The sequence below is a fragment of the Octodon degus genome, unplaced genomic scaffold (genome assembly GCF_000260255.1).
Source record: "Octodon degus isolate 3935 unplaced genomic scaffold, OctDeg1.0 scaffold00151, whole genome shotgun sequence".
Lineage (NCBI taxonomy): Eukaryota > Metazoa > Chordata > Mammalia > Rodentia > Octodontidae > Octodon > Octodon degus.
This window is the reverse complement of record NW_004524727.1, coordinates 779,729-804,309: the sequence shown is the minus strand read 5'-3', so window position 1 is coordinate 804,309 and position 24,581 is coordinate 779,729. Positions and strand designations below refer to the sequence as shown.

The window sequence follows — 24,581 nt, the reverse complement described above, 5'->3', positions numbered from 1 at the left end:
ACCAAGGGCGGGCTCTGAGGATCGCACATGCGCACTCCGAGGGCGTGGTCTTGCTAGACACGTCGGGAGGACTGGAAAAGCTGGCGCTGGAGTTCGACCTGGAGTAGCGGCGAGGGCGCTCGGATTCCCGGCCGGCGAGGTGGCCGTGGCCCTGGGGACGCGGACGCCAGGTGAGAGACCCTGCCTGTCCTCACTTGGGACCAGGCTGCGGCGCGGGCAGGAGCGCGGCCCAGGGCGGCGCCGGCGGGCAGGACGGATGGGTGGGGCTGGGGGACACCCAGTGTCGGGGACCGCCTTGTCCCCAGGCCCAGCGGGCGAGCCAGGAGAGGGGTTGCGGGGTCCCAGGAGCGTGGGTCGGGCTGCCGGGGAGCAGGACAAGGCCGAGCTCTCTCTACACTCCCTGCTCTGGAACAAGGTTGTGTCACTTGCTGTCGCATCCCCCGCACAGCGAGAACACGTGCGAGCAGGGTGTCGGTCCAGGTCCTAAACTTGGCCATCTGACCCTAGCCTGGTGACCTTGGGCGCGTCCTTGCCTCTGGGGACCTCCTTTGAGCACGGCTGCCCTGCTTCAGCCTCGCGGATCCGAATCAGGGTCAGCGGTTTCTGTAACCCTGCTAGGTGCTCAGTGCTGGGTGTCATGTGGGTGTCCTCACTCAAGACGTCCTCAGGAGCCAGTGTGCTGAGTGCAGTGCACACAAGGGGAGAATAAGCCAGCTCCACTCTGGGTAGGCCCGGGAGCAACCGAGCTGTAAACAGACAGCACAACCTGGTGGCCCACGTGACACACATCTGTCATCCCAGTGCCATGCAGGCCGATGCAGGAGGATGCAGGAGGATGGCTGCTATGAGCTCGAGGCCAGCCTGAGCTACATAGCTGGAGAGTGAGAAGGAGAGACACACAGACAGAGTGAGCTGGAGTTGAGCATCCTTCAGGTGTGCTCAGGTCTCAGTTGCTTGATGGAGTGGAGGCTGAAGGACTGTGAGGGCTGATGATTTCCTGATTCCACCATCAGTGATTTCTGCAGTGAGAGGGTGCTGGGAGGGGCAGGTCCGTAAGGAGCAGGCTGTGTACACCATTCCTTGCACTAGATAATTCACAGGCTCTGGAACATGCATCAGAATAGCAGCAGGTATCAGAAGCTTCCGTAGAAGCTCCTTTCTTTGGGCTTCTGGGTTGATGTGGAAAGAAGTAGCAAAAAGCCAAGTATGGTGGCCCAGGCCTGTACATAATCTCAGCTGCTCAGGAGGCTGGGGCAGATGAATCACATGTTCAAAGCTAGCTGGCGAGATCCTGTGTTAAAATAAAAATAAATGGGCTTGTGGTGCCGGCCCTGCCCCCAGGGCCTCTTGGGAGGCTGTAAACAGGCTGATCACTACAAGTCGATGCTGAACACCCTTCCCTAAAAATACAAAAAGGGGGTGCTGGGATTGTGGAGCAGCAATTTATTTATTTATTTATATTGGTACAGGGTCTTACTACGCAGATCGGACTCATAGTGAGCCTCCTGTTTTTCTTCCCCAGCACTGAGATTACAGGCGTGTGCCACCACCCCTGGACTCGGTTGCTGGCTCATTGCAGCGGCTTGCAGGACTGGGGATTGAACCCTGGTCCCTGCACTTGCCAAAGGAGGCGCTTAGTCTGCTGAGCTGTCTCACCGGCCGGGAGCAGCAATTTCTAAATTACTGTTGTTTTAGGATTTCACTAACAATAGAATCAGAGTTTTTGTGTCATTTCAAAACATGACAAGAATGAGGTCCTGAGTTCAATTACCAGTACTCCCCAAAAAAGTCATTTAACATCATTATGTATGTAAATAATGCATTGGTATGTGTAGTTAGCGCTGCCTATTTGCAAGGTCCACATCCTCAGATTTAATAAACCCAAGACTGACAGCAGTCAAAAGGGTTGCAGGGCCGGGGAGATGGCTCAGTAGAATAAGCACTTGCCTGGCAAGCATAAGGGCCTGAGTTCAATCCCCAGTACCGCAAAAAAAGAAAAAAAGGGTTGTGCTGTCCTGAACATGTATGACACTCCCTAAGGGGCGCAGAGTAGGTGTTTGATACCTATGGATGTAGTCTAGGCGAGGAGGCCTATAGCTCCTGTGCAAATACATCCGTAGGGCCTTGAGCCCCACAGAAGTTGGGGATCCACAGGGATCCTGACCTAATTCCCTTGCACATCCCAACAGAGGTCTGTGCTTTAATGTGTTCACTAGGTTTTACACCAACTTTTTTGTTTGTTGGAGACAGGGTCTCGCTAGGTAGCCCAGGCTGGCTCTTAACTCGTGATGATCCTCCTGCCTCAGCTTCCCGAGTGCTGATACTATCGTGCTTGGCTGTATGTGTTTTCTTTTAGCTTCGTGGACTTCCTCTAAAACTGTTCCCTGAGGTCAGGGGCTTTGGCTTTGTTCACAGATGGCCTTAGCACCCAGGAAGTGTTCCCTGACCCTTCATATTTTCTTGCTGCCCACAAAGCAAAAATACAGAAAAAAGGGGCCAGGGAGATGGCTCAGTAGAATAAGCACTTCCCTGGTAAGCGCAAGGGCCTGAGTTCAATCCCCGGTTCCGCCAAAAAAAATACAGAAAAAAAGGGGATGGTGTGGCTGGCTAAAGAGCTCTAGGTCTGGGGTCAGACCACGCAGATGGATGAAGAGGTGAACTCAGAGCAATACCTGAAAATACAGAGAAGCTTTTTTGTCCCCTTAACAGTGGGAGCTGAGCCAGGGCTTCACACTAAGCTACATGTCCAGCTTTTTAAATTTTTTTCTGAGATGGGGTCTTGCTAAGTTGTCCAGGCTGTGCTTGAACATGGTGATCCGATAGTGCTGGGTTACAGCGCCTATCTAACAGAGAAACTGAGCGGGACCAAGGGCTTTCACTGACTGTACCTTCTTTCATCCACTGCCTGTCCTTTATCAGGAATGTTGTCTCTGGAAGAACCAGCCATGTCAGGATGAAAGAGTGCCGAGGGCAGGCGGCTCTCCAGCAATCCTTCAGAAGCCATAACACAGTGGCTGCAGTAAGTGCGGTTCCACCCCTGCTAGAGGGGTGGGTTCTGGGGGGCAAAGTGTGTTCCACTGTTGTCTTCAACTCTCAGTGGTCACAGATGAAGGGTGGCTTCCCTCTCCTCTGTAAAATGCGGATCTAACTCACCTTTCTAAAGCCTCTTTTTTTCTTTGGGCAGAACCAGGGATTGAACTCAGGCCCTTGCGCTTGCCAGGCAAGCGCTTATTCTACTGAGCCATCTCCCTGGTCCTCTGAAGCCGCTTAAGGGTCAGGCTGGGTCGGGGAGATGGCTCAGTGGAATAAGCGCTTCCCTGGCAAGCGCAAGGGCCTGAGTTCTAATCCCCGGTTCCAAAAAAAAAAAAAAAAAAAAGGGTCAGGCTTAGCCACAGCAGTCTGTGGCTCACAACAGGCCCTTAAAAGACATCTGCAAGTGCTTGGAGTGGGTGCCCAGCTGTCACTCCAGCATTTTTGGAGACTGGGGCAGGAGGATCTCAAGTTCAAGGTCCCCTTGGGCAATTCAGCAATGTAGCAACACCTTGTCCTAAAATTTAAAGAAAAAAATGGGGGTGGGGAAGTTGGAGCTCAGCATGAAGGCTCTGGGTTCAATCCCCAATGCCACACACACACACACACACACACACACACAAAGATAAAATCAGGCCAGGGATATAGCTTGCCAGCACGAGTGTCTGCCTGGCAAGTGCAAGGATATGTATATGGAAAAGATAAAATCTGTGGAGCAAGTGAGGTGTTGTGGCACATGCCTGGGATTCCAGCACTTGGAGGCTGAGACAGGAGGATCACTGAGAGTTCAAGGCCAGCCTAAGCTACACAGCAAGACCTTCTCTCAGAAAATAAAAAAGACAAAATCTGTGGAGCAAATGAGTTTGTCACAGAGTAAGTATGTGAGGACAAAATGTGTGTGTGTTTGGTACTCTGTGAGGTACACACCCTGCGGGTTAACTGTCCAAGAATAATGATCCACACACAGGGGCTGGGGAGATAGCTCAGAAGCACAGCGCCTGTTGGCAAGCACAAGGTCCTGAGTTCGATTCCTGGTACGAAAAAATAAATAATTGTTTGCACGCCTGCAAAACAGCATGTTTAGGTCATTATGTCTCCCAGGTACTGGTTCATTTAAAAAATAGGTCTGTGCAGACAAACAGACACTGACATCCTCTCCTTACCAGGCCTTGCAGCTGCAGACAGGTCCTTAGGAGGGCAGCCCCTGGGTCAAGCTATCCTGGGACTGGGAAGGGAGGAGCTCACCCCTGCGCAGCCTGGCAAGCCCACAGCAGGTGGCAGGAAGTGGGTGGAGTGGGAGGCAGGAAGTAGGAAGGGGGTCGGTAAGCCAGCAAAAGGAGCTAATTGGCTCCAATCCTCAAACAGCTGAGAGGGAAGAAGTTTGATTCTTTTGGGAGCCAGGGGAGGTCTACCAGGCCTTGCACACCTTAGACAAGGGCCCTACCAAGAGCTCCGCCCAGCCCAACTTTCCATAACTTAAAAGGAAAGAAGAGAATTGAATGGTACCCAACAGTCTTCAGTAAAAGGAATATACTTGGGATTGAACCCAGGGCCATCACAGTGACAACTGCTTAACTGTACAGGCGGGGCCAGAACTTGGCATCCTCCTGCCTCAGGTGTGTAGCACAATGCCCATTTTGGTTCTTTTTTTTTTTTTTTTTTTAATCTTTTATTTATGTATGTGGTACAGGGTCTCACTATGCAGCTGAGACTCGTAGTGATCCTCCTTTCTCAGCCTCCCCAGCGCTGGGATTACAGGCATGCTCCACGGCGCCCTCTTTGGTGGCTGGCGCGGCATGCAGAACCTGGGTCCCTGCACTTGCCTGACAGGTGCTTAGAGTGCTGAGCCATCTCCCCAGCCCTGATGTGTTGCTTGATGCTGGTGTGACCAACCTTTCTTCTTCTAGGGGACCTTCCCTGTGTCACGCTATGGTGAGAAATGTTCCGCAAAGGCAAAAAGCGGCACAGTAGTAGCAGTTCCCAGAGCAGCGAAATCAGCACAAAAAGCAAGGTAGGGAGAAGGGTGCTCCCGGCGTCACGGGGAGGGGCTCACCGGGTCCCACTGCCCCGTGATCCAAGCTTCCCCGGGGCCTGAGGCTCATTTTTGACATGGCTGATACACTTGGTTTGGCTTAATTTTATTTTGTTTTGGCAATTTTTCTGAAATTATTAAACTCATTAAAGAAATATGGTCTCATGGAAATGACAGAATTTTAAGAATTTTTGACATGACACAGCCTGGAGGTGCAAAAGGGCTGCGTCTTATAGGTTCTGGGCTTTGCCGTGTGTGCATGTGATCTTCACTTCCCTGTGCGGTGGTTAATACCTCTGTACTTGGACTAGTAGATGCCCTTTGCGGGAATGTTTGCATTAGGCTTTTTGAGACAAGGTCTTGCTATGTAGTTCAGACTGGCCTTAACTTGCTTCTATAGCCCAGGCTGGCCTCCAACTCACAGCAGTCCTCCTGCCTCAGCCTGCAGAGCGCTGGGATGACAGGCATGTGACACCTGCCTGGCTAGAGATATTTACAAGGAAACTATGAAACCATGGTAGTTCTATAGGATAAGCTACTTTTTGATGTGGTTTTTAGAATCTTGGCCTGACCGTTACACCACAGAGCACCGGTTTGGAATTAGATTTCCAAGTTCCACTTGTTTACTGCGTATGAACTTGGGCCCCTCACTTACCTTCTGGTCTCTGTCATCCACCCTGCCTAGCTTTCTACATAGGATTCATTTGGGGTTCTATAAAAATAACCTTAAAGCACAGTGTGGATTCTGGAGAATAGTAGCAAGGGATCTTGTAAGGTGTGAGAGGTAATAGTTTAGGCTGACAAGAGTTGTATGACAGGAAGAGCAGTTGGGGGGCGGGGTGTGGACACAGTCTTGATTATGTAATTCAGGTTGCCCTTGAACTTGTAGAAATCCTCCTGCCTTAGCCTCCCAAGTGCTGGGCTCATAGGCGTGCACCACTGCATCCAGCTATAGTACATTCTTTTGAAGTCCGCTCTGGTTTATGTCCTTAGAAAACTCTATTGCCCTCCACGTTCCTGAACAACTGACCAGAATTTGTATGTGTCAGCTCAGTTTATGGTAATTTCTGTGTGTTCAGTGGTGAGCTTGCAGGCAGCTAGGGCTTCTGACTGTGGCTTGCGTGTCGGTGTCTCTCAGTCTGTAGATTCCAGCCTTGGGGGTCTCTCGCGCTCCAGCACTGTGGCCAGCCTCGACACGGACTCCACCAAGAGCTCAGGTGCGTAGACGGCTTGGGCCAACTCCTGGCCACGGCTTCTCCCTGTGCGTGTGTAGCCTTACCTCTAGGTGTGCCGAGTCCTGTGTGCCTGCCACCTCCCAGAGTCTAGAAACAGCCAAAATACAGTGTGGGTGGGGAAATGTCACCCTGGAGCACTGCGCAGGCGAGTGGCTTCGTGGGGAGACCCAGAGCCAGAACATTGTGTGGAAAGCCCTTGGGGGTTTCCAGATAGCTTTGTAAGACATGGGGTGGGCAGAGTGAGTCACATTAGCCTTCCTCTGTGGGAATGGGGCACTGTGTTGGTGACTCGGTGGGTACGGAGCCAGTTACCCCAAGCCTTGAGAGACACAGTGATTAGTGGTTGTCATAGACCCTTGCAAAGTGACTCTGCCCACCAGAATCAGTGGCTCATTAGAAATCTAGAGGCAGCTTGTACTCCAAGCTCCAAAGCAGCTAGTGACTGGGAATGTCCTTCATACATTCATTTTCTCTCCTGGAGAGGGTCCCAGACTGAGCAATCTGTAAAGGAGAATGTTGTAAAGTCCATGGTGTCTTTCAAGATATTAGAAATGGCGACATCTTTTTTTATTACATGAACACTTTCCCAAAGCAGTCACATGGTGTCTCCTTAGTGTGGCAGGTATCATAAATCATTTGTGGTGATTTTTGTGTTGGCTAGATTTTATAGCAGACAGGGACGTTTTCTCTGGCATTAGTCCATCTACATTAAAAATATAGTAATTGGCGCTGGGCATGGTGGCACATGCCTGTCATTCCAGAACTCAGGAGGCTGAGGCAGCAGGATGACAAGTTTGAGTCTAGCCAGGGGAATTTAGGGACTTAATGAGACCTGTTGCAAAATAAAAAAATAAGAGGGGGGTAGGTGTGTGGCTTAGTACAAAACCCTGAATTCAGACCACAGTACTGAAAACTATTTAAATTCATATTCTAATGGCAGTGTCTGCTTTCCTCTGGGATGGGCCGGGGGTCGTATTTCTTTTGAAGTTTATGCCATTTCCCTGTCCCTTTAGGACAAAGCAACAATAATTCTGACACCTGTGCAGAATTTCGAATAAAGTATGTTGGTGCCATCGAGAAGCTGAAGCTTTCTGAGGGAAAAAGTCTTGAAGGACCACTTGACCTGATAAATTATATAGATGTTGCCCAGGTAAGAAAATTTTAAAAGATTCAATTTAAAGCCTCTGGTTAGGTGCCTGGACACACAGGGTTGAAGATGCACTCGGCAGCCACTGGGTGGCACTGTCATCCATGCCTTAGGCTGAAGCCAAGCCGGCATCTGGGGTCTTGCAAGGGTGTGTGTGTTAAGATGCAGTGCTGTCTGTTCCTGCACACACAGAACTGCTGGCTTTTACAGGACTGACTTAATCAGTCCTTGCTTAAACAGGAACTGATGGTGACTTTTAAGACAATCAGGCAAAGGCTTACTGTAGCTCAGTCCGCTGTTTTCATGTTGTTGAAAGCAAATTCATGGCAGTGTTGACCTAACACACCCCCTCACTGACCCTGTCTCCAGGAACAATGCAGAGGTGGGTTTCAGAAATTGATCCAGGTCAAGACTGTAAGAACTAAATTGTTATCCTGCAGGGAAATTTAGAAGGAAAATTAAGATACAGCAAAGCTGCAAAGTCAGCACATAAAATCTGATTTGTACATGTTCTGTGGTGGGAGGAGATGGATGAGATGTCCCTGGCTAGCCAGAGGAAAGAACACTCTTAGGTCATGGGGCATTACACGTGATTTGTGTCTTCATGGAAGTAAAGGAAGTTATTTCTGTCTGAGGGAACTCAGGGAGACTAACTTGCCTTTTAGCAGAGAACTCTTTGTGCTCTGCTTTATTTATTCCCAATTACTTATCCCAGCATTTAGTTGGAGCCAAGTCATTTCAACCAAATAGAAGCACCCATTTTAATCTAAGGGAAATAGTAAACAGGAAGGATTGCTGTCTCCTCTCAGACTACAGGATAATCTTCATTTCTATTTGCTTATTTGCTTATTTATTTATTTATTTATTTATTTATTTATTTATTTATTTTTGCGGAACTGGGGATTGAACTCAGTCAGGCCCTTGCGCTTACCAGGCAAGCACTTATTCTACTGAGCCATCTCCCTGCCCCCTCTTCATTTCTAGAAGACTGATACACTCATCTTGCCAAAGAACTTATACATGTTGAGATGCCATGAGTGACAACAGCATAGTAATCTCTGGTGTCCTTAGTTTTGATTCTTGAGACTGCACTAAACCTGTGAGAAATGATCAGCAAGAAGTTACCGTAATACTGTGCGGAGCCAAGGTTAAGGTGTTTGGACAGAGTTCATTTCCTGTAACTGTCATTATTCCAGAGAAACCTCTCCATCTACTGACTGCATCTTAATATATTTTAGAGAAAAATTAGGCCACATTCTGTCTTAGGAGATACAGCCAGGTAACCTGCTTGGGAAACCACCCGCTGGCGCATCCTGATTTGTTTCCAAACAGTTCAGGATGCTGGCAAATGTGCTTGTGAGCCAAGGGGACTTGTGTTCAGCCTGGGGACACCAGCTCTGCCTGTCCATCTGGGTAGGGTGGAAAATGACTGAGAAGTATGGTTCAAGCCCTGACACCTCTAGGATTATACTTCAGAATCTAAATAAAAACCTTTATTCTGCTAAGAGATCTATGAGGTATCTCACTTTGGAACTAAAGCTCACACTGAGACAGAACAACACGCAAACGAAGATGGACATCAAGCTGGGCACACTGCTGTCATCCCAGCACTTGGCAGGCTGAGGCAGGATTGCCATAGGTTTGAGGCCAGCCGGGGCTCTGTAGTGAGTTCAAGGTCAGCCTGAACTCTAGCAAGACCCTATGTCCAAAAAACTAGAAAGTAATGGCCGGGTGTGGTGACCATACCTTAATCCTAGCACCTGGGAGACAGAGGCAGGATTGTTGGAGTTTGTGATCAGCCTGGGCTACAAAGTGAGCTCATGGCAGCCTGAACTGCATAGCGAGACCATCCCAAAAAAACTCCCCAAAGATAAGAAACAAAAAAGTAAACTGATGTCAATTCTTAGATTTGTGGGATACAAACATTTGTTTAAATGGTGAGTTTTTCAGTGCCCCTTAGGAGAGAAATTGTGCTTGGTTAATAGGTACTCGAAGTCTAAAGTGTGTAGGATCATAAGGAGCACATACTAGAAGGACTCATCCAGCTTGAGACTAACAGAATTTTAATGTACATGTTGTAATGGTTTTGACTTTAAAGCAAGATGGAAAGCTGCCTTTTGTCCCACTGGAGGAAGAATATGTTATGGGTGTGTCCAAGTATGGCATCAAAGTGTCCACGTCGGACCAGTATGTAAGTAAGGAACTGACTGGAATTTCGGAACTGGGCGATTCAGGCCTAGAAGGTTGCGTGGAATTGGGTTGGGCCTCCTGTTTGAGTGGCTGGCTGCTGGCTGAGCTAGAGCATGATCAGTTTCTTAGGGTGAACACAACCAGTCCCCATACTGCACCCCACCCCACACTGCCACTGCTTAGTGCAGTGGCCCAGGCCTGCAATCCCAGCTATCTGGGAGACCGAAGCAGGAGGATCCCAAGCCTCGCTGCCAGTCTGGTAACACAGTGAGACTGTGTCTTGGGGCCGGAGAGACAGCTCAGTAGAATAAGTGCTTGCCTGGCAAGTGCAAGGGCCTGAGTTCAATCCCCGGTACCGCAAAAAAAAAAAGAAAAAGAAAAAGAAAAAGAGACTTTGTCTCAAACAGAATAAAGGGCTGGGTGGAGTTCAAGGTACAGTGACTGCCCTGCATGCACAAGCCCAAGTCTGTCCTTGTACCACAAAAACAAAACAGAAGTAGCTGTCACCTTGGGAAGTGGCAGAGATGAGCATGCAGCTCACACCCTCTGGTCATCTTTTGGGGGGTTCAGTTGGAAGGTGTGATCGATCCGTAGTGCAAGGTGCCCTGTTACCGAGCATCCCAGTGTACATTGGGGTGAGAAACTTTACCAGCTACTTTCTGCCCGATCTGTGGTGTCCTGGTTAAAGTCTCGCAACACTCTCTCCTTTGCGGGGTTGAGGATCAGATCCAGGGGTGTTCTGCCACTGAGCTACATCTGTTCCCTTTACTGAGAAGGGGTCTGAGTTGCCCAGGCGGGACTCACACTTGTGAGCCTCCCACTTTGGCCACCTTTCGAGCTGGGATTACAGGCTTGCATCATGACATGTGGCATCATGGTTCATGCATGGAGAATGCGAGGACGTTAAACATCTGTCTCGGGTTTCTGCAGGATGTGCTGCACCGGCACGCTCTGTACCTGATCATGCGCATGGTATGCTACGATGATGGCCTGGGCGCAGGCAAGAGCTTGCTGGCTCTCAAGACTACAGATGCCAGCAATGAGGAGTACAGCCTGTGGGTTTACCAGTGCAGCAGCCTGGTGAGGGCTTTGGTCACCCTGGCGGGGTCCCTGGAGTCACCAAGTGGCAACAGTGAAGCTTTTCACACCCTCTCACAGGCGGGGGGAGCCCATGGTAACAGGACCCATACCAGCTCAGATTGAATGGTTCCCAGAGGCCGGGCCAGCTGGCTGCTTGCCCTGGCTCAGGCTGCGAAGCATCTGCTTCCGCCCAGGATTATCTCTCAGCTAGGTGACATAAGCAGTGTGTGGCCAGGCACCCTCCACGGTGCCGCCAGTGTCTACCCTTTGCTCTGGGGGGGATGCAGGCTGTATATCGGGTGCGCCTGCACAGGTGTGTGGGATGCTCAGGTTTGGGAGGGATGGACGTGACTGTTGACCTCAGGAAGCCCGGGACAAGATGTGTCGACTCTGCCCTCACAGAATCTTTTCTGTAACACAGGAGCAAGCACAAGCCATCTGCAAGGTTTTATCCAGTGCGTTTGACTCTGTGTTGACCTCGGAGAAGTCCTGAACTCTAGCCCGGCAAGAGCCAGCCTCATCTGAATGTCCAGCTGCTTTCAAAATTGTTGTGTTTTCCATCTGTGATGCTGAACTCTTAGGGAAACAGGAAGGGAAGTGCTGGCCCAGTTCTCCAAAGGAAGTGCAATGTATAATATACCAGTCATTTTTTAAAATCACATTAAAATATACAATGAGTTAATGCTCAGTGGACTGTTTTCTGGGATAAAAGGAAACCTTCATTTGAGAATGTAATTAAGTGCCCCAGAAGTTCACTGTAATCACACCTTGGACCACAGTGAAGCCTGCCCTTGCCAGTGTGGCCTCCCAGGGACAAGATGTCACTGCCCGAAGGTGGAGGTGGGGCAGTGACAGCATCTTAAGTCACGTAAAGAAAGTTTTCAGATGCACACTGTCAGGTCACATTAAACCTCAGTGTTAAAAAGAATCTCAGAATACCACTTGCTTGTGCTAAAAGTAGCATTTACAGGATCTAAATGTACAAGTGTACAAGACAGTGTACAAGTGTACTTTTTTTTTTTTTGTATCTAGGACAGGGTGTACAAAGTCCCACTGTGGAGATCGGACTCTTAGTGATCCTTCTGTTTACAGCCTCCCAAGTGCTGGGATTACAGGCATTCGCCACCAAGCCCAGTCTCAATCTCATCTCAGTGAGCCCTGGGGGCAGGGCCGGCTGGCAGGCCAGGGGATGAAACTTCCAGCCCCTTCATCTGCCTCAGCAGGCAAAGTGCCTTTGAAGACTAAAAACATTAGAACAGCTCATCAATACCTTTAAAGACTAAAAACATTAGAAATAAAACTGTATCCATTTAAAAGTACTTTATTTTTCTTCCAGTCAAATGACTTGTTGACAAGGAGAGTCAACTTTATTAAACATGCTCTAATTATAAATCACTGTGGTAAGAACAATGAAAATAATCAATTTCAGTTATACAATATATACAGTTGCGCTGCAACTAGACCGAAGTCATTGAGTGAGTGGACTGAATATAATACATCTCAAAATCGCATCATCCAGGCTGCATAGCGAGCCACCCTCCGACCGCAGGAGCTACCTGCTGCCACCTGATTGCAGAGCCGCCTGCCTCCCTGCAGGTCAGATCCATGGGAGCTGACACAGACGGCAGAACCCTGCTGCTGAAGTTCATATGAAATGTAAACTTTAAATATAAATAGATATCTACAGTGTCTCCTTTCTCTCAGGTTTGCTTTTTCTTTTTTCCTTTCTTTCCAGTTTGCCAAGAGCAAATAACTCGCAAAAGATTAAGGGGATGTAAATAGGATCTCTCCTTGGGCAAGAGGCCTGTCTGCCACGCATGGCTCCTTGTAAGCGCCACCAAGTTGTTGGCTGGGAAAATACTTCCCGGGCATGTCTGTGCCAGTGGGCTGGAAGCCGAGTTTGGGGCTGGAGTTCGAGTGCTGATGTGAATCAGCTTGATTTCTCACATCACTGGCGCCAGGCGTCAGAAACACGGAGCCGTGCGCAGTGCCTGATGCACGTGCTCATGCTCCTAAATCTCAGAAAACTGACTCAACAAAGGGTTCAAAGAGCGGAAAGTAACAAGTAGTGAAATTAGGTGTAGTGCTTTAAAAACAAAAAGACTTTATAGGTCTAATACATATTTACCTGGAATGTTGAAAGGCAAAAAGCAACGGCTATACGACATCCTAAAACATTCCAGTTTGTTCATTCTTTATCAGGGTGAACAATGACAAAAAAAAAAAAAATTTGTTTTAAAACTCCACACTTACGAGTCTTGCACCCTGAAGACTGCTGCTTTGATCAAATGAGCCTTTGCAACTAATGCCACATGGCGTGGTCACCTTGCTTCCTGCACCTATGCACCTATTACGTTATCCCTTTACTTCATTCAAAGTTCCAAGTGGGCATCACAGGCCTGCTTATTCCGAAAGATGGCCAAGCTTTCCCTCCGACTATGGATCTGATACAATGACCAGTAGAGGTGTGACAGTCAAGTTCATTATGCTAATGAGGTGGGATTTTCTTACACAACCTAACCCCCTCCCCCTCCCCCAGTAGTGTAGGTTAAGTGACATCCATGGCCTTAAGTAGGCAGATGGGTGTGTGGGAGCACTGCATTCCCGGGACCTTGATTTCTGACAGTTCTTGAGTACAAATGGACAAGTACATGTCAAGACGGGAGTGACCATTCCATCCAAGTATTCTATAGATATGAGACGCTAAGCTAGGGACGTTGTTGGGGGCTAGAAAGGGTAGCCAGTGGCACACGAGGCAGAGAGCAGCAGGAGCACTGCTGCTTCGTGACCTGGGGGAACCGAGGCAAATGGGGGAACACAGAAAGCACATCAGCTGCGTTAAATAACTTCTGCAGTTCATCACTGGTTTTCACTCAATCCGTGAAGTGGTTTGCTATAACCAGGAAAGGAAATGAACTATTCCTGTAGGGTGTCAGGGGCCACCAGAAGCTTGGCTGAGTGTGACTGTTCATGACACGGGTCACGTGCAGGGCAGGGCATGGAGGAAGGTTGTTGAGGTGTAAATCCCCAAGCTGCTTTTGCAGACATTGAGTGGGTTTGCGGGGAGTATGTATCTTTAAAGGGGAACGGACAGGAATCCTAAGCATGGTTGTGGACACAGCCTGGCTCACGAGCAGTGCAATCTGAACTTCACATAATTGCACATGCCATAAAATATTTTCATTTCTCCCTGCTAAGGACTTGAAATTGAACTCAGCGTCTTTGCACTGAGCTTACATTCCTGGCTCTTTTTTATTTATTTATTTATCTATTTATTTTTGAGACAGGGTCTTAGTAAATGGCTAAGCTGCCTTGGCTGGGGCAAACTTGGGATCCAGCTGCCTCACACTCCCAGCATGCTGGGATGACAGGCCTGTGCCACCATGTGTGGCTGGCTGTGGGCTTTTATTTAGAGTGGCAGTTTATTGGCTTCTTAAAATAATAACTCTAAAATCAGATGGACCAAGGAAAGCAGGAAGAATTCCAATTGTCTTCATTTCAACATTTTAGTGTTAGCTCCCTGTCAAGGCCAAATCTTGATTATGTAATTAAAATAACTTTTCATTTCACCTTAGGAAACTTAGTCTTCCCTACTGAAAGTAGAGCAACATTTCATCAAAATTGTAAAATACAAAAACAATTCATTTAAATGTAAAAATCACCTTCAGGGTTTTAAAACAACGGTGGGAAGACAGAGAACCTGCTGCTCTGCAGTGCGCTCAGTGAGGGTGGTGACGTGGAGAAAGTTTTGGTACCAAGGATGAGTCCAGAACAAGACAGCTGAGGAAAGGCTGTGTTTGATGGCAATTCAGTCAGCGATAAAGTGCACGAATGACACAGGGAAGGCTCCTTTGCGGCTGGCATCTCCCTCAATGTGGCCGATCTGGAATGACCAAAGCTCATGGTTATGACTCCTGGCGGGCACTTGGTAGGAGAAGAGGTTCGTTCCCAAGGGTCTCATGTGAGGACACAGCTATAGGTCTGCAGCCTCCCAGGCTCAGCAAGCTGGTGGGGAGGCAGCCTGGCTGACAGATGCTTTTTCATCCCCTAGAAAGATGGGAGGAGTCTTGGCTACAGGGCCCTAGAGGTACAGATCTCAAGCTAGAGCACCAAGGCTCTGTTAGGGATGGGGACAGGGACTGAGGCTGAATCCAGGGCCCTGAGGGTTCCCCACATCTCCAGTGCCTGCTCCAGCCCCACACAGGGCCCCAAGGAACAGGGGTCTTGTCTCGGGCCCTTGTGTATGCTCTGGACACTACCCACCACATGGAGATGAGCCAGGGCTCTTGGAGGTACATCCAGCTAGGGAACCTGGGGTGCTAGGACAATGGTGCAGGTAGAGCTGGGGGGGTTGGGGGAAGGTCATCATGAGGTGGGCACAGCTGGACTTACCCACCACTCCTGGTCCTCCTCCCCATCCACAATGATCACGTCCCCTTCAGAGAAGGTCAGCTCATCTGGGTTGTCGGCCATGCAGTTATAAAGCGCTTTGACCCGCTTGGGCTTCACTTTGGCCTGTGCCAGGATGGGGGACAGAGGTTGGGGGACAGAGGCCTGACACAGGCTTCTGGTCTGGCCCAAGCCCAGGGAGTGCAGCTCAGTGCAGTTCCAGATCAGGGAGACGAACGGGAGCCTCAGCTAACAACGGCCTTGGACAAAGCCAGGAATGATACAACAAGCTCCCAGTGGCCCCTGACCGGCTGGGGAAGTGGAAGGAGTTGGGCATGGACCTCATGGTTCAGACAGGGTAGGAGAGCAAGGTGTCCACTCACCGCCTGAGACTTCCTGGGCATGGGTGCCGGTGGCTGCAGGGCTGCAGCATTGGGCAGGGGACCCGCAGCTTCTGTTCCGGAGAGAACAACTGTTTTAGTGCTGAAGAGAGCATGTCTACCAGGTGCCTCATGGCTCGTACCATGGGAGGAAGCAGTGACCACAGGAGCCAGGGTAAGGCCTGAACTAAAGCTCATGTAGGACCCCCAAAAGTCCACAGACCCTTCTGCCTTTCCAGAGTGTGCATAATGGGCATTTAAGTGGGAACTCACAGCAAAGAGGAGGCCCCAAGCTCAGAACAAGAGCCCGGGTCCCAAAGAGGCTGTCGGCAGCCAGGCCAAGCTCCTGCCTAGAATCTGCCTCCTGCAAGCTGAGCAGAAACAAACCCCGCCTCATAGCAAATAATGAAAGGGCACAACCCATGGTAGCTCACAAGCTCATTCTCAAAAGGGAGGTAAAAAGAATTAAGATGCTTGTATGCATGGATCCACTCCCTGGAGGACTGGATCACTGGGTACTGTACATGTAGGCCAATAAAAATAAAAAGTCAACAATTACCCGGTCCTCTTGGCTGGCCTTTGCTGCCCAGCAGGGTCGGCTTGTCGGCCCTGTAGAGGAGAAAGCAGACTTACTCATGCAAAGGTTGCTGCCCTATTTTCATCCCCTATAGCACCAGGCCCTGTCCCCAGTTTCACCCACTGCCACCCAGCCACTTTTCGTCCTGGAGAAGGGATGAAAGGCCCGCATCAGAGTGCTGTGTCCGTGGCTCCTGGATCCTAAAGCTGGGGCTCCTCCACAGCGCCCCTGCCTGTATCTCTCCTGCCCCTGTGGAGCCAGGACCTGGCCCAGCACCACAGGCGCTGCTGCTGGGAAGCAGTATGACTGCAGGGCCAGGCCTGCCTGGTGCGCTCCAGCTCCAGCTCCAGCATGGCCACGTGGTGCAGGCTCCCGAGAGAGCTACGTAGCCTGAGAATACAGGGGCGGCTTTGTGAAGACACGCTCAGCAGAAATAAGGGCAAGGACAAAGCTCAATGGGCAAGAGAACTCTGTGCAGAGGAGGCTGGGAGGAAGCCAGCTGGGGTTCTTTCCACCGCACGTCCCTTCCCTGCTGCCTGAGACCTGCCCGTCTGAGTCTTGGTGTCTGCAGTCTCAAGAACCAGGGGGAAGGGGCCGGGGACATGGCGCAGTGGAATAAGCGCTTCCCGGGCAAGTGCAAGGGCCTGAGTTCAATCCCAGGTTCTGCAAAAAAAAAAAAGAACCAAGGCAAGAAATCATAACGGCTAGTTTTATTCTTACTTTTCTGAAAAGAGAGGATCTTGCTAGGTAGCCTAGGCTGGCCTTGAAGTCACAGTGATCCTCAGCCTCCTCAGTGCTGGGATTACAGATGTGTCCCACCACACCCAGTACCATCTGTTCTTATTTTTAAGGAACTGAAAAGGCCTAAAAAGGAGGCCCACGAAATATGGTGCCATCGTTTAATCTCCATCCTCTCTGGGTGTACACGCCTCAGCAGACATCATGAGGCTGACCCCAGCCTGATGGCCGGGAGTCACCCCAGCGCCAAACGCTCCCAGCAGACCACTGTCTGCAGTGTCTTTCTTCAAAGGGTCAAGTGGTGAGTTTTTCAGGATTTGTGGGCTGTGAGGTCAACTGCCTGGGCTATGAGTGACTGAGGAGGCCAGCAGCCACAGGAGCTGCATGAATACACATGGCCACATGCCCAGCAGACCTCATCTATGACCCTGAAGCCTAAATGCCACATAATTCCCCCATGTCATGTAGCAGTCTCCTTTTGCTTGCTTTCAACCATTTTGAAGTCTGGGAGCCACTGAGGGCTCATGGACCACAGAGCAACAGGTGGTGGATGCAACCAGCCAGCAGCCTTGTGCCATCAGATTGGCCCATGGTCAGAATTAAGATGGGGAGGGCCAGGGTTTCCATGGTGACTCAGCCACCTTCGGGCTCCTCTGGGAATCGACCCTACAGCCGCCCAGTGTCATCACCAGCTCTGCGCTCCTGCCCCATGGCCAGATCCCACACGTGGCCTCACACATGCCAGCCAGCACCCCATGTGCAGGTACATGGCGGGTGCCCAGACCCAGCTATTTCTCACTCAGAGCTTTGTGACGCGACTCGGCCTCCCCAACAACAGCAACAGCAGCTTGAAAGCCCTCATTGGGAGACAGCACGAGGAGCGACAGGACTCAATGCAGCCTAGACCCCTCACAGCACAGCCCGAGGGTGGCTGTGTGGTGCAGAGGTAAGCACTCTTGCCCGTTCAGGGCAGCCCCACGGCGCTGTCTGCCTGGTGGTCAGCTCAGAACACCCACTTGAACTGGGTTAGATGGTGCTGGAGTCCAGGTGCCCACCTGAGGACTGCTGCCAACAAAATATAAAGGAGAACTGGAGGGGAAAAGGGTGTGCTGTTGACTCTCCAGGAGAATCACGCTGGTGTTCCTGACATAAACTCGGCTACTCTTGTCTCCGGAGCAGCTCGATCCTTGCTGTCACTGAGGAGGGCTCTGGTTCTCTTTGGGGGAGCTCTGGTCTTTCCTTGAGCATTGCTTTCTGGCTCCAGTGCACATCCCTTAGCCTGCTGCTGCAGACCTTCCAGCTTCTACTGCTGACTTTTAGGTCTTCCAAGTGCAGAGGCGTGAAATAGACTTGCACAAGACCTTGTGGGCTCTAGGCCGCTGGCTGGACTAGGGGAGGCACTGCCAAGGACTCTAGGTCGTCGGTGGGACTCATGCGGGATACTGCCATGGACTGCAGGCCCTCAGCTGGATTCTCTGGGTCTTCAGTGTGTGGACAGATTTCTTGCACTCATTTGTACTTGACTCTTTGGGTGGCTACTATAAAATAATGCTATAAATGATGCGTCCTGTATTAAACTGTCTCCTTTGCAAATTGACTACAACAACCACTCAGTAATTTCCACCTCTGAGACGAGGCATGCAGGCATGACACGCATACTGTACTTAGAAAAATGCCTTGCAAAGTAGCTCATAAAAAGTTCTGCAGGTTTTCTAAGCACTGGGAATGTAGCTTAGTGTTCCCTGGCTTACACTCCCAGTACTGCAAAAAACAAAACCAGAATACAGACTTACAGGCCTGTATGTGTATCCATGTATAGGGGTGCACGCAGGCACGCACGCTAGCACAGTATGCGCACATGTGCATTTCCTGGTTCTACTTAGCACCTAGATGCAGGCTTCTTGACAGCATTTCCACAAAAAAAAACCCCGAACACGCTGTCCAACAGACAGAGCTGGTTTTAGGGGGAAGAACTAAAAAATGACTTTGTTCTGACAAGTGGCGAAGCCCAGAACAGGTGTGAGGAGTGACTGCTGGTGGCGCTGTGTCCAAGGAGGCCCATGTCGGCTCCTGGGCCCCAAGAATCCTTCCAGTGGGCAGCAGGCAGAGCCTGGAGGGCCCACATCCACATACCAGTGTCTGCACCACCCAACCCAAAAGTCTAACTCAGTTCCACTCCAGACTGCACAAAATGAACAAAACCAGAGTACAGAGATAAGACAGTGAGTCCTGACTCATGAGCAAGTTCTGTCCTGGGACAACCTTTGGAAGTCTATTTTGCTTGTCCTCTGACGAGAGTGAGTCTTACACAGCACACCTGTGAAATGTGCCACTCAAATGTTTGTGAGCTAGCGACTCATTATACTGAATTTAGAATTTTTTTTGGGGGGGGGGTTTGTTTTGGTGGTACCAGGATTGAACTCAGGACCTTGTGCTTGCCAGGCACAGCACTAATTCCACTGAGCTATCTCCCTTGCTCCCTGTTGTATGGTTTCAAGATATCCTTTTGTAAGTTTCCATAGCTGAAATGTCTTGAAGCAGGTACTTTAACCCCTTTGAGATACAAATGACACTACACTTGTCCTCAAGCTATGGAGGCAGGGGTGTGTGTGTGTGTGTGTGTGTGTGTGTGTGTGTGTGTGTGTATTGGGGATGGGAGTGTTTCCCAGTGTTCTGAGAGAGGCCACACTAGGTGTGATGGTGCACATGCCTATAGTCCCAGCATTCAGGTGGCTGAGGCAGGAAGATTGCTATAGGTTCACGACCAGTGTAAATTCTAGGCCAGCATGAACTACATACCCAAATCCTAGTTCAACACACACACACACACACACACACACACACACACACACACACACACCCCAGGCAGGTGGAGGAATGGCCCATCACTGGAAGCCCTTGGGCGCAGGGGGCTGGGGCAGCACTTACCCGGGCACTGGCTTCTTTTGCTGCAAACGGCTGGGTGGCTGGGGTGGCAGGGGTTTGCTCTGCGAGGCTGAGGATGGTGCAGACTTGCTCGGTTGACCCAGGGCGTCCAGCACACCGGGTGGCTTCGCCACAGAAGGGGGTGGTGTTGAGGTCAGGGGATCTGCAGAGAGGAGCGAGAGGTGGAGATTCAGCTTCTGCGCTATGCACCCAGCTCTGCCCAAGACCTCTCCCCCAAGACACACTCCTGTCTGACCCCTTGCCCAATCTCTGAAAACCAGCCAGCTTAGGCCCCAAGGTACAATGGGACCCTTCTGTTCAGTGAGGACCTGGGAGCAGAGCCTGGATCAAGTGCCAGCTGGGCCTTGCCCGAGCTGGCCTAGCACCACTGAGGCCCTGCCCATCCTACCAGGATGCCCAGCAGGGCCGTGTTTGGGGACTGTGAGTGCAGCCCCATCAAGGTCCCTGGGCCATGGGCAAGCAGAGAAGGTGCTCATTCCCCAGTCTCGGAGGGGAAGTGCCATCCCTCACGTGTGGTGGCTGTCTCAGGATGGGAGCTAACACAGGCACGGACAAATCAGTGAGGACCAGGTCTTTGGTGACCAAAGAGGGACCATGAGGTTGGAAAAAATGAAGGAGTCTATGGTCTTGCTTTTCTTTTTTTCTTTCTTTTCTTTTTTTTAAGGCAGAATTTCATTATACAGATCAGGCTGGCCTTGACCTCGCTATGTAGCCCAGTCTGGTCTCAAACTTGTAGCAATCCTGCCTCAGCCTCCCAAGTGCTGGGATGACAGGCATGCCTAGCTCTTCTTTTTTTCCCACTGTTAAGCCAAAAACAGATTCCAGCTCTTTCATCAGCCCAGGGACAGCAGCCTGAGAGGCTGATTGAGTCCCCTGCTGATCGCCCTGAGGGTGTCTCAGCTGGACCTGTACTCCCCCCACCACACTGCCCCTGGCTGACACTAGTGACTGCTCACACAGCATTCAAAGTGGCTGAGCCACTTCTTAAATAAACTTTTTAGAGACACAGTCTATGTCAAGGTCAACCAGGAACTCACCACATAGCCCGGGTTGGCCTTGAACTTGAGATCCTCCTGCCTCAGCCTCTTGAATGCTGGGTTACAGGTGTGCCCCACCATGGCTAGCTATTTAACTATGTAAAGGAAGCCACAAGCACCCTGGCCGAAGAGTCCTCTCTACATGGCAAACAGGAACCCCTAGACTTGCAGGACTCCCCCGTCACAGCTTAGGCAGACAGGCCAGTTCTAGGGGATGCTTGGTTCTGTATTTGAGAGCAAGGTGCCTTCCCAATGCCTCTCCCAGAGGCCTAGGGGACTTTGAGCCATATGCTGGCATTGAACAGAACACAGAGATGGTGACAGCAATGACTGTCCCGAAATACTGAACATCACCACATGGACAGGGGCAGTAGAGGCCCTGGGATAGGGTGGAGGAAGAAGTGCTGCTGAAATGCCCTGCAAGACAGCAAAGAGGGAGCGAGCCATGGAGTGCACTGGAGATAGAGGCCAGAGGGTGGAGCCACGGGTGTTGAGTGTGGGCGTGTGTGCACGCACACGCAGGTGTGCATCCCTAGCTGCCTCTCCAGATGGCTGCCAACAACGCCCCATGTCATCTGATCTGAGCCCACAGAAAGAAAAAAAACGTACTGGTCGATGTCCCTCGAAGAGGGGGCGGCGGTGGGCGGACAGCTGGCGGATCTGACGAAGATCGCTGCCTGCTGACACTGTCCACACCTACAGAGTTTGTCTTCCACAGGGCGTTAGCTGAGGAGGCTGTCTGAACTGATCCCACGCACGTACACAGGCACGCGCACACACACACAGAACAAAAACAGAAATAAAACACTGTTATTGATCCTTTCCCTTACAAAATGGTCATTGTGCTCCTTCTTTGGCAGCAGATAGAACCCTGAACTTTTGTCTCTACTGTTTGGAAGGCTGATGGGCCAGGGAATGTTCCCTGCTGCCTTTCCCAATCTGTCCAAGTTCACATACGTGTGTTTTATTTTTGTAAGCAGGGCCTGTACACTTCGGGCTAGCCTTGACCTCCTCATGATTCTCCTGCCTCAGCCTCCTGAGTGCTGGGCTCACAGGTGTGTGCCACCACATCCAACTCCTGTCAATTTCAAGTTCCTGATTTCACGTCTCAGAAGTAATACTGTTCAAAGAGGACAATAACTAGCACAATTTCCTCTCCTGAGCACTGTAGTGGGACCTATAGAGGTAGCTCCCACTGGAGTCTGTCCTTTAGCTGCATCTTCCTATGGGCTGGGGACTGGCCACATGGGGGACATGCTCTCCCCACAGTGCTGCCTGTAGCCATGGGGAAGGGCTGACCCACCTGCTTGCAAATGCTGCCAAGGTTGGCTCTGGACCCCAAAGATGGCATTTCCCAAGCCCTTGACCTATAGTGGAAGGGTTATGAGTGCCGCCCATGGTGCACAGAGTAGACCTGTGTCCCAGGCCTGAGTCTGGAGGGTCTCTGTCTCCTGTGAACGCCAGGTTGTCTGGGGCAGACCCAATGGCACCTTTGCCCTCCCTGCCACTGTCCTGTGGGAATCTACCCTGACACCAAAGGTGGCTGGCCCAGTGCAGGGGAAGCATTCTCCAAAGAAAAGGAAGCAGAAGCCAAGGACAGCCAGAAGCCAGAAGAAACAAAACTGTCCAACCCGGATCCAAGCAGCCAAGGTTGAGAGCTCAGTATTCTTTTTCTAGGGCCAAACCAACAAACTAGTTTTCTCCTCTACATGTGTATGACCACCATGCACACCTCAAGCTCAAGTGGGGATGTGCTTGGCCTCCTGACACCATGCACTTCCAGGATGGAGGAGGTAGAGTGCACGGCAGGTACCAGTCCAGTGAGGTGAGGACAACTTGGGCCTGCCCGCCCTGCCCAGGGTCCTCACCCAGCCTGGCATGAGGCTGTCCCAAGCTGTAGGGCTGTGTCCTGGGCCTGACTACAGCAGGGACCCAGTGACCTGCACGATGGGGTCATCATCATTGCTCTAAGTAATGAGGTGGAATTCTATAGGAGTGTCCCCAAGACAGCCAGGACCAAGGGACCCAGCCACACTGCCAAGGATATACATGGCAACGGCACAGGGTGTCTGTTCATGCCTACAGCCAACTCTTGGCCAGCACTGCCCCTTGGCTCCAGGCCACCATCCCTTCATCAGCACAATCCCATGCCCCAGGTGCTGTACCAACCCATCGAGCCTGGGTACCAGCTCCACAGAGGCTTAGATACCTGAGCCCAAGTGGCCCCTGCCAGCCACTGCCTGGGGCTACTCAGGAGCAGAGCCCAGCTGAGCTCTGCCATAGAACAAACTACCCAATCTTCAGGGCATTCAGGTCCTATCTTTGCAGAAACAAATCCCTTGTGGAGCCCCACTGGCTGCACCGTGCTTCAGTGGCCAGGAAGGGGTGAGCTTCTGGCATTTCAGGCCTAGATGGCCCCAGGGGCTCTGTTTTTCACCATGGGACAGCCCCCCCCCACTCTGATTTCCGCCCTCATTTCACAAGATCTCAGGGAAAAGTAACAAAGGGCTGGCCCGGTAGCTCAGCAGACTAAAGTGCCTGCTTAGGCAGAGCGCAGTGGCCAGGGTTTGACCCCAGCCTGTTGTGTTGGCCCTGCCCCCGGGGCATGCTGAGAGAGTGATTGAAACTGGGTATGGTGGTGTGTGCCTGTAATCCCAGTGCTTGGGAGGCTGAAAACAGGAGGATCGCTATGAGTCCGATCTGTGCAGTGAGACCCTGTAGACTCTGTACTAAATTCATTAAAACAGGAAACAAAAAAAAGACAAACAGGAGGGGCAGGGCTGGAGCTGATCCAGATGCAGGCAGAAGGGAAAAAAGGAGAAGCCAAGGTGTAGGGGGAGTGAGGAGTGGGGCAAGGCAGAAAGACACAGTGGTCAGGGACACAGAGTATCCCACCAGCTCAGTGGTAACTGTCACCCAGGCAGTCCACTGCACCCTGAGCACCTGGCCACCACACATCTGCTGGGAACAAGACCGCTGCCCACCCTGGCATAGGGAGCATGAGGAGCCTTTGAGGAAGCAAAGGGAAAATGGCTTCCAGAAGGCTTCTGATGTCATGGGTTAGGTGAAGCAGCAACAAACTCCTAGAAGCCCAAACCTGATGGCCCACACACTCTGGGCACAGCAGGAGCATACCTTTGCCAAGGTTTCGTGGTGGGAGTGGGGGGGCACCGGTGGTGCTGGGAGCTGTGGGCTGGGATGGTGGTGGAGGACTGCTGCTCAGGACAGCTCCGTAGGTCTCGTTCTGCAGGATGCTTGGCACAAAGCTCCTTGGCTTGTCCTTGGTGAGGCCGGCAGTGTCTCTGGCCAAAGATGTGGCACTGTGTGGAAGCTGGCTGGAGCCCAGCTGGTAGAAGCTGATGGGTCGGTCCTCTCGCCGGTTGGGGCTGGGCTATGTAGGAGAGAGGGCAGGTGGGAGCTGCTCCACGCATCTCTGAAAGAGACCTCCAATCTTCCTGATATTGGCCACCCAGCCACAAGCCATCCGTGATAGCTCCCAGGCTAACCGAGGAAGGACCAATGCTTTCTCCCTTCCCACGTGTACAGGAGCTTCAGAGCCTCTTCTGTATGGCAGATGAGCTGGCCTGCCATCCATGTTATAAAACCACAGCCACACTAGTCATTTATAGGTGGTTTCTGGCTGCCTCTAAGCCATTCTGGCAAAGCTAAGTAGCTGAAATAAAAACTGCTATTTCAGACTCATGAGCCTGAAGCCTTATTGGGTTTTTTCCACATTGGCTTTACTGGAAAGTCATGTGGGTTAAGCCATGGCTTGGTGACTTAGATGCAACTCACCTTTC

At 51.0% G+C, this 24,581-nt stretch overlaps 2 protein-coding genes across 4 annotated transcripts in view; one reads left to right on the top strand and one right to left on the bottom strand.

The window, feature by feature from the left end:
* The first annotated feature begins 33 nt into the window (after positions 1-33).
* On the top strand, positions 34-11,789 carry Itgb1bp1 (integrin subunit beta 1 binding protein 1). Its single transcript, XM_004642316.2, has 8 exons — positions 34-170; positions 2,920-3,019; positions 4,938-5,041; positions 6,201-6,279; positions 7,311-7,447; positions 9,543-9,635; positions 10,565-10,714; positions 11,136-11,789. Exons 3-8 carry the CDS (start codon positions 4,970-4,972, stop codon positions 11,205-11,207), a joined length of 603 nt encoding a protein of 200 aa, XP_004642373.1. The 5' UTR covers positions 34-170; positions 2,920-3,019; positions 4,938-4,969; the 3' UTR covers positions 11,208-11,789.
* A 230-nt stretch (positions 11,790-12,019) lies between these two features.
* Positions 12,020-24,581, bottom strand: part of Asap2 (ArfGAP with SH3 domain, ankyrin repeat and PH domain 2) — a 153,978-nt gene continuing 141,416 nt past the window's right edge. For 2 of the 3 annotated variants that reach the window (XM_023702400.1, XM_023702401.1), the window contains exons 22-28: positions 23,917-24,172; positions 21,391-21,525; positions 19,727-19,886; positions 16,043-16,092; positions 15,487-15,557; positions 15,107-15,229; positions 12,020-14,597 (exon numbers count right to left, since the gene is read on the bottom strand). In XM_023702400.1, the coding sequence (XP_023558168.1) occupies positions 14,523-14,597; positions 15,107-15,229; positions 15,487-15,557; positions 16,043-16,092; positions 19,727-19,886; positions 21,391-21,525; positions 23,917-24,172 (870 nt within the window). In that variant the 3' untranslated portion in view covers positions 12,020-14,522. The remainder of the gene's footprint in view (positions 14,598-15,106; positions 15,230-15,486; positions 15,558-16,042; positions 16,093-19,726; positions 19,887-21,390; positions 21,526-23,916; positions 24,173-24,581) is intronic. The other variant, XM_004642314.2, reaches the window with a different exon arrangement.

Coding starts and splice junctions, on each gene's coding strand:
- Itgb1bp1 (XM_004642316.2), top strand. CDS start 4,970: ATGTTCCGCAAAGGCAAAAAGCGGCACAGTAGTAGCAGTTCCCAGAGC. Junction 5,042..6,200: donor AAATCAGCACAAAAAGCAAG/GTAGGGAGAAGG, acceptor GGTGTCTCTCAG/TCTGTAGATTCCAGCCTTGG. Junction 7,448..9,542: donor ATTATATAGATGTTGCCCAG/GTAAGAAAATTT, acceptor TTGACTTTAAAG/CAAGATGGAAAGCTGCCTTT.